The sequence below is a fragment of the Psammomys obesus genome, unplaced genomic scaffold (assembly GCF_907164565.1).
Source record: "Psammomys obesus unplaced genomic scaffold, mPsaObe1.curated_primary_1811, whole genome shotgun sequence".
In the NCBI taxonomy this organism is placed as follows: domain Eukaryota; kingdom Metazoa; phylum Chordata; class Mammalia; order Rodentia; family Muridae; genus Psammomys; species Psammomys obesus.
In genome coordinates this window covers 25,194,738-25,202,806 of record NW_026596040.1, presented here as the reverse complement: position 1 = coordinate 25,202,806, position 8,069 = coordinate 25,194,738, and the positions used below count along the sequence as shown (strand labels likewise).

The 8,069-nt window shown below is 45.2% G+C and overlaps 1 protein-coding gene across 1 annotated transcript; it reads right to left on the bottom strand.

Moving 5' to 3' along the window:
- Window positions 1-371: 371 nt before the first annotated feature.
- On the bottom strand, window positions 372-7,680 carry St8sia3 (ST8 alpha-N-acetyl-neuraminide alpha-2,8-sialyltransferase 3). The gene is made up of 4 exons (XM_055622693.1): window positions 7,413-7,680; window positions 6,017-6,139; window positions 3,325-3,882; window positions 372-1,836 (listed from the first exon to the last, which is right to left on the bottom strand). Exons 1-4 carry the CDS (start codon window positions 7,589-7,591, stop codon window positions 1,554-1,556), a joined length of 1,143 nt encoding a protein of 380 aa, XP_055478668.1. The 5' UTR covers window positions 7,592-7,680; the 3' UTR covers window positions 372-1,553.
- Window positions 7,681-8,069: the final 389 nt, after the last annotated feature.

Here is an 8,069-nt window from a genome sequence, read left to right as displayed (position 1 = left end):
ATGAGATTTCTGGAAAGGGATGAGCCGCCCCTCTGGAACATATAACAAATGTGCTCCACAGGCACTTGGAAAGAGGAAAGAAACTCTTATTAAAATTTAACATCAACTTGGCCAGACTTAGGGTTGAACTGGAAGAACAAAGTGCTACTCAGTGTAAAAGCCTGAGATGGAATTTCTACTGATACAGCTGAAAGAATGAGAACAATGGCCAACTGATCTCAAATTCCAAAGGTTATTTAGGACCACATCTTGCCACTGCATAAAGGCTTTTCTTTTTCAAATGCTCAATGTATAGGCGCACAGACTTGGTTTCAGTAGAACAGAGAATAGTTTCTATAGCTGTCTCAAAGAAAGCAAGCGTGTCTAGGTGGTGTTGGTGGGGCTGTCACAGAAAGGAGCTGACGTGACTAATGGCCAGCCTGGCCAAAGCTCTAGCTTGTCTTCCACACCAACTCTTGTGCTTCTCAAATGGTCACACTTGGTAGGGTATATAACTTGCAAACACTCTTCTTCCCTTTTCTTCATAGTCCCCAGGCTTTTAAATGACACCCAATGCCTCTTTGTTCTGAGAGAGTGCCCAGCCTAGAGACTGCGGAAGGCCTAAGCTAGAAGGCCTTTGTAGAATCTGCCACAATTTCACTCATGCCAACAGATGCAATGCCACCCACACCGTGGGCTTCCTTTGTGACAGAAAAGAGGCACTGTAGCATATGCTGCTCTACCCAGCTAGATCACCCTCCTGTAGAACAACAGGATGGACAGGTGGCAATTTGATAAGAGGCATTTCCTATAGAATTCATCATGAAGTAAGTCATCATGATTTTTTCAGTTTGTCAGGAAATATCAAAAGTTACCCAGAGCCTTGAACACATCAAGTACAGATGCAAACACATACAAGCAAAGCGAACCCATAATTGTTCCTAACAGATTATTAAATCCAATGCTAGTAGGGAAACAGGAAGTGTGTGAGTGAGTGAGTGAGTGTGTGTGTGTGTGTGTGTGTGTGTGTGTATGTATGACAGAGGGGGGGAAGGGAGAGGGAGGAAGGTATGGAGAGAGAGGAGAGAGAGAGAAAGAGAAAGAGAGAGAGAGAAAAGGAGGATATGCAATCTGCAAACCACAGTTTTTTGTTTTTGAAGAGTCTGATCCCCCTGGCAAAAGAGATCCTGCTGCAGTTGGCCAGAGCTCTCTGGTTATGAGGACTGAATTGGCATAGAGCTGAAGAGACGAGAGCCATGGTCCTCATCCATATGGGAGTCAGTTTATTATTAAAATACAAACTCAGAACTATTTCAAGCCATTCTCTGTGCAGCATACTTCCAAATGCATTATTACCTTTACCAATCAACTCTAATTCACGTGGCTTCAATGCACCTGTCCTATGTTTGTTAAGACCAGTCAAAGAGCAGTGCAAAAGAGAAAGAGAAGATATCTTTTCCTGTGAGTGGCACACAAGCTTTGCCAGGTTGTCTCTGGGGTTCTATTCTGGAGACTATTCAATTTGGTTTGGGGGCACTTTTAAACAGCCATTTGGCACTTTCCACCTGGAGTTCTTAGGCACAGTGTGACAGAGTGAGCTTGGTGAGCCCTTCGCCATGCATTCGATAGAGCAGCTGAAACTCAGCAGGCAGCTGGTGAGACTCCTGCCACTTGGTGGTAAATTTGGTTCCTTTTTTGTCATAGTAATGGTATGGAAGATCCTCCCTGGTGTTGGGGTCAAATCCGAAAGGCCAGAATCCATACAAGTGGATCTCTTCACATATCGCAGATGCAAGAGTGTACATCAGAATACCTGTGCTCAGCCGTTTGGGTGACAAGTGTTTGTTTTTCCAGTACCTGGAGAACAATAAGTACATAGAGATTCAGTGGCTGATACTGAATGTTTCAGGGAGATAAGTCAACAGGCAGGGCTGGGAGCTAGCTAGATTTTTCTAGACTGTTTAGGTTTCATGGATAGATACACTTTCCAGCCCCATTACGTTGGCCTGTTTTTCCTTCCGGATGAGATTTAAAATGTCATAAAAATGGAGCAGAAAGAAGAAAAATGATAAAGCAAAACTATTTTGGACTGGTTGATAAATGACGTAGGTTCAAACTGAGGCTCTGCCCATTTTTAGTAGTAACTTTAGACAAACAAGCTCTGTGTATTCAGCTGTTACACTTTGGGGTCTCCTGTTATCTCTGACATTCTCGGGAACGGCACCAGTTTATGTATGTTACCCTTGTTACAGTTATTCACCACACCCATTTTCTCAAAGGTCCCAGTTTGGACTATAAACAACACGATTACCCTTCCTTTTGGAGACACACCAATTTACTAGACTATGAGTACTCCTTCAGTGGAAGCTCAACTAAAGAGATCTTAAATTTGGAAGATTTTAGGAAGCAACAGGAAGGGAATCTCTATTACAGCATGCACCTGTGGGTACCAGGCCTTCCAGAACCCACTTGAACTTAACAGATCTGTCCTCTGGTGTGATCCCGGGGTTCCTTACATAGGAGGGCATGGGAGTTGAGGCAATGAGCAGATGAGTTAAAGAAAAAAAGTTTTACAGTTACTCTTTTTTAAATGCCCTGGATAATTGTCTCATTCTGGCTGCTTATTACAGTCTTCTAAAAGGTTGTAAAACACCAAGTGCTTGGGCCTTGCCTCCCTCACCTCATTAGATTCTTTCAAGTACATCCCAGGTAGTAGTGCTGTTCTTCAAAACTGATTCTGATAAACAGCCAGGACTGAATGCTACTGGATTATATGAAAATGTCGCATCTTTAGCTAAACTCCTTATCAAGCCATAAAGGACAGCAATGAGCTCCTTAAATACTCAAATATCTAATTATAAAAGCAGATCATGCCATTTATGATTTATCCAAGTGGGTTCCAAATGCTGCAAATCTATAAACACCTAACCATTAATCAAAAAGGGCACTGTAAAGTCAATTGTGATTTTTTTTTTTCTTTTTAAAATTACTAATTCCTTTAAAAATTGCTTTGTATAACTTAGCCACTGGTATTACAGGAATATACCTATTTATACAAGGGAAATTCTTGATTTATGGTGATTTCCATGACTATGCATTAAGAAGGGGACAGAAAATAAAAAGGGATGAGTGATGAAAAGTCTTCTCATCTGGCACTTGGTCACCAGTTAGTGATAAACTGAACTTTTTAACTAGAATGATTCTTTCATTCATTACAAAGATAAGAGTTTGTCCTCAAGAACTAAGCCAACAACTAGTGAGCTGGGTGGCTCCCATCCCCAAGAGATTACAATATTGATTTGCCATCTGGTGGGGTATGAGTTAAATGTAATAAAATATACACACCTGTTGACATGTTGCATTATATTTCCAGGCCAAGCCAACTGGACTTTTAACTGACCTCTGTGTTCAACAAAAAAGTCAACTAACGTTCTGGTTACAGTTGCAGAAGTGTGGAAGAAAAACGCAGGGATCCAGAGAATGGCCCCATCGAGCTTTTTTAAACTGAGGAAGAAGTTGTTACGGTCTTGGATGGTTAAAAGATTGTTGTAATATTTTTCCAGGATGCTGGGGTTGAAGGTTGTAAGGTTGGTTTTCCTTCCAACATCTTTTTGGAAAGCTTCCGTTGGGGCAAAGTTGCATCGAAAAACAAAATCTGATTTATCTATTTCTTGTCCGCACTGACTCCCTGTCAAGATTCCACTGTTTCCAACCACAGCACAAATATTATAACGCTTATTCATAATGGGTGACACATCTGGAAGCAGGGACCGGAAGTTATTGCTAATGGAGAAAACATATTTATGGCTGGAATAATCATAATGCATCAGTTGTCCGATCCGAACACTATTCTTGGTCAAAGAAAAATTTTTTATTACATCGACATGCTGAAGAATTTCTTGCCTAAAATAAAAAAAGATTCATTAAATACTTTCCATTCAAGAGAACCAAGTTTTCATTTTATGCTTCCATTTTGCTCAGACAAGAATCTTAAGCACATTCAATTCAAGTGAAAGTACACATTCATATTTGTGGGCTCCAAAGGGATGCCTGCTTTGTAACGCACAGGCATGACAATGTATCTCAGTCAAGTTCGGAATGTAACCTTTGGATGCTAGTAAATTCAGTGCACAGTTTTGGCTACTATTTCTTGGTTTTCTGGTCTATTAGAAGAGTGTATTTGATTAGGGGGGAGGCAGATGTCAAGCATTGTTAGAAAATACAGGGAGACAATTTACACAGGCCTCAAAGAGCTCACATTAACTCACAAACATTGGTCACTTAGAGTTTGTAACTAGGGACTACTTGTTTGCTATTGGACTGTGCTGGTCAAGAAATATCAAAAACTGCAGGTGTCCAAATAAAAACTAAATAGATATGGGTCAGTACATGACACAGTACTATCTATTATTAAAATGTAAAAATGGAAAGAGCAGTGGGCGTGGTTAAATAGTTAATAGAAATGAGACGATAATCTCATTAAAGCCTGCGGAATAATGAAGCATAATTTTTTTTTCTGTTCCATTGTATGGAATCACAATTTAGCAGGATATAGGTAATCCTTCAGAAAAAAAAAATGCCTTTGAAATCTGAAAAAAAAAAAAAACAAGGTAAGAGAAAAGTGATGCTTAGAATTGACTTCAGTTTGATTTCACATTGAGCTTTCTGTGAAATTGTCTCCTTTAGAGTCTCAGGCACTTAAAATAGTTAAGAGACAAGTTATATGCAACTTTGCTGCAGGTTCCCCAGTGACAAGAAAGCCAATTGAAACACCCATGCCTTCTGTTTAAACAACAGCAGGGTGCAAAGAAATATTCTCAAATTCCACTACAGTGTAGGCTGGCGCAGTCACTTCAGTTTTCAGCACAATTCTTAGAGCAGTGATGAGGCAACTTAAAGTGATACTGTTAAGATTAATCACAGATTTCCCGAGAAATGGATTGAACAGCAGGAAGTTTTGAGAAGGAAGTGTTCTTTTGATAGACCACTAGAAATACGTGACCCAGTGCAGGAAAATCCTGTAATCAAGTTACAGATGTGTTCAGTGTGTTTAGAGGACTGGTATACAGCATTCTACCACGAAAACTGTACTGTCTGCAAAATGAAAATTTTCTAAGGCTAACACTGAAAAGCACCTCCATGGTTTAGAATTAATGGCCACAAACTAGCTTAAAATTAAGCTACTTTAAAAATTGTAGCCATCATCCTATGATACCAATTAAAAATAACCCACAATATTTTTCAGACACCATGCGTTTTTGTTTTGATTCTGCCAGTAGATTATAATTTCTTTTTCTTTTTTTTAAGTACGATGACAGTAATGCTAGAGCAAAAACACAGCTCCCTTACTGGTTTGTAAAGTAAATATTCACAGGCCTAATGAATACACTAGATGGCTCACACTGCATTTAGTGGCATAACAATCCTACTGAGAAGGGGGTGTCTATGGCTCTGAGACCAAAATCACTGAAACTTAATTTCCTTCTTCTCCTCCCACCTAAAAACGAAACCAAACAATAAAGACAAACCTTCCTCACGTGTAAAAACAGGCTACCACAATTAATAAGAGTGAAGTTAGTTTTTTAAAAGCCGCAAACGCTTAGTAAAAACAAACAGACAAAACCAAAACAAAATTAAGTTTATATATATATATATCCACATCTTCACTAGTGATGTGATATTTTCCGTGTTTCAATAAAGTTATATAATTACATTATGAAACCTTTTCTTTTTAGTAGACAACTTTGATGCAGCCCAGACTTTACATCATGCTGCTCAGTGAAGGCCAAATTACAAAGGGTACTGACCTTCCTGATTCTTCCTTTTTAGAGGGTGCTTCAAGCCTTTGAGAGGGATGGCTACTCATCACCTCCTTTCGATTTTAGACCAGGAGGAAAAAGCCCTTACACTCGAAGGTGGGGTGAAATGAGTTGTGTCTGTGTGTGTGTGGTGGTAGCTTTGGATTTGCTTTTGTACTGCTTGTTTTATTGAGTTTCGAAATGAAAAACAACAATAAAAACCTCTCTTCCTATCCTACCTTTGACGTAAAAACGCTGTCCGATTAAATGTCCACTTAGAAGGTTTTTCTTGGAGTTCGTGGGTGAGAGAATTCGTAATGGGCACAAATGACGGGTCTAGAAACTTCAGCGCAAACTGTGACCTGAAGAGGAGCATGAGTTCAGACAGGTGCTGGCCTCAGGGGGGAGAACTCAGGGAGCAGAGCGACAGCTCCAGCGACAACCGGAGGGGGCAGCTGGCACGCGGGCAGGCCCACCCAACAGCCCCTCTCCTTTGGCACATTCTCTGCTCCTGCACGTACCCGTTGGAAGGCAAGAAAGGGGGAAACTTTCCCCCCATTGTCTAGCCCTCCCGGTGCAGGAGAGACAGTAAGAAAGATGGCGCTCACGCCGACAGCGAGAGTTGGAGCCCGGCGCAGGGCTGCAGTCCGCGGCGCGTCAGGGACTACGAGTCAGCACCGCGGACAGCAACCGCCTCCCAGCCGGACCCAGCCACCCCCCAAGCCCCAAGAATTGATTTTTGGAGAAAGGGCAGAGGAAATTCGAGACTCTGGAGAAAGGGGTGGGGGTGGGGGGAGGCTCCGGGCTTAACCTTTTCCTTCCCGAGCCCAAGTCTGATCTCCCCCTCGGCCTTTAGCTGGAGACCCCCAGAGGCCGCCTGCAGCCAAGCTCTCCTGCCCAGGCCTGGCTTTTCCAGCTTTGCCCACAGGGTGCAGCTCCTGGCTGCCACCCGCCCGGCAGCAGGCGGTGCGGGGACAGCTCCTGGCCCGCACAGGTAGGGGTGGGGCTCCGGTTTAGCTGTGCGGGGCTGCGCCCCGCGGTGACTTCGATCGGGCAAGGGTGGGCGGCCCTCGGCCCAAGGCTTGCTTCCCGCAGGGGCTGAGGAATTGCAGAAATCCAGGAGAGGAGGGGGCGGGTGGCAGCGGGGGAAGGGTCGAGGAAGGACCCCCAGGGACTTCAAGAGAATAAACCTGCGCATCGCTAGAGGAGAACGGGGAGGAGGGGAGGGGTGGCGGAGCAGTCGGCGCCTGCGCCATTAGACCGCCTCAGCCAGGCCTGCGGAGTCCGCCGCCAGTGCTCGGCCAGGGCGCCCACCTCACGCCTTTGCCCATCTCTGGGTTCAACGCCCCCTCCCGCCGTCCAAACACCGCCTCCCGCTCTTAGCACCCACACCCCAGTTTTGAGATGGGGGAGGGGATGCAGAGGAAGACTAGAAGAAATTCAATCACATCGATTAGGACAAAGGCTTTTAGGGACTTTGGGATAAAAAAAAAAAAATAAAGTGGAGAAGGAAGGGAGAGGCAGAAAAAAGGAGTGAAAGGTCCACGCAGTTACCGAGAAGCCTTCCCTGACGGTCCCCCAACACACCATCGACCCGAGGTACCCGAGGGCGCTCAGACAGAGGCCCACACTCACCGGAATCCCGCGTGGAACATGTACATTCGGGGCGCCCCCGGGCTGGCGTACTTGGGAGTGGTGAAGATGTTCTCCTTTTTCAGGGACACGTAGCTGATGAGCGATAAAATCAGCAGGGCCACGCTGAGCATGACCAGCCCTAGCACACTGGCGACTCGGGCCATTTTGCAATTTCTCATCCCGGGCTAAGGCTGGGTTTAGGGAAACCGGGGAAATCGGTCCATTGAGCGGCCAGCAGCCCGCTAGCGTGTGAGTGTGTGTGTGTGCGTGCGTGTGTGCTCGCGGGCGCGTGTGAGTGTGTGTGTGGCGGGGGAGGGGGGACCCAGGCAGTTGAGTCGCGGAAGTGGGGAGCGACCTGGAGCCCCGGGGGGGGGGGGGAAGCGGGAGCCGCACCCCCACCCCACCTCGGGGGCAGGGGCGAGCCTGGCCAGGAGCCGAGCAGGAAGATGGAGGGTCTGCGCGGCGGCGTGGCTGGCGACGGAGCACACGGAGCAGTGCGTCCCCGGCTGCCGGCTCAGGCTCCCCCGCGCGTTTCCAGCGAGGTTGCCATCTCCGCCGCCGCCTGCAAGATAAATGTGATTGCAATAGTGTTACACTTCGATCTAGGCACAGGATTTAATTAATGAACTCTAATCTCCTAAATAACCAGGAGGAGGG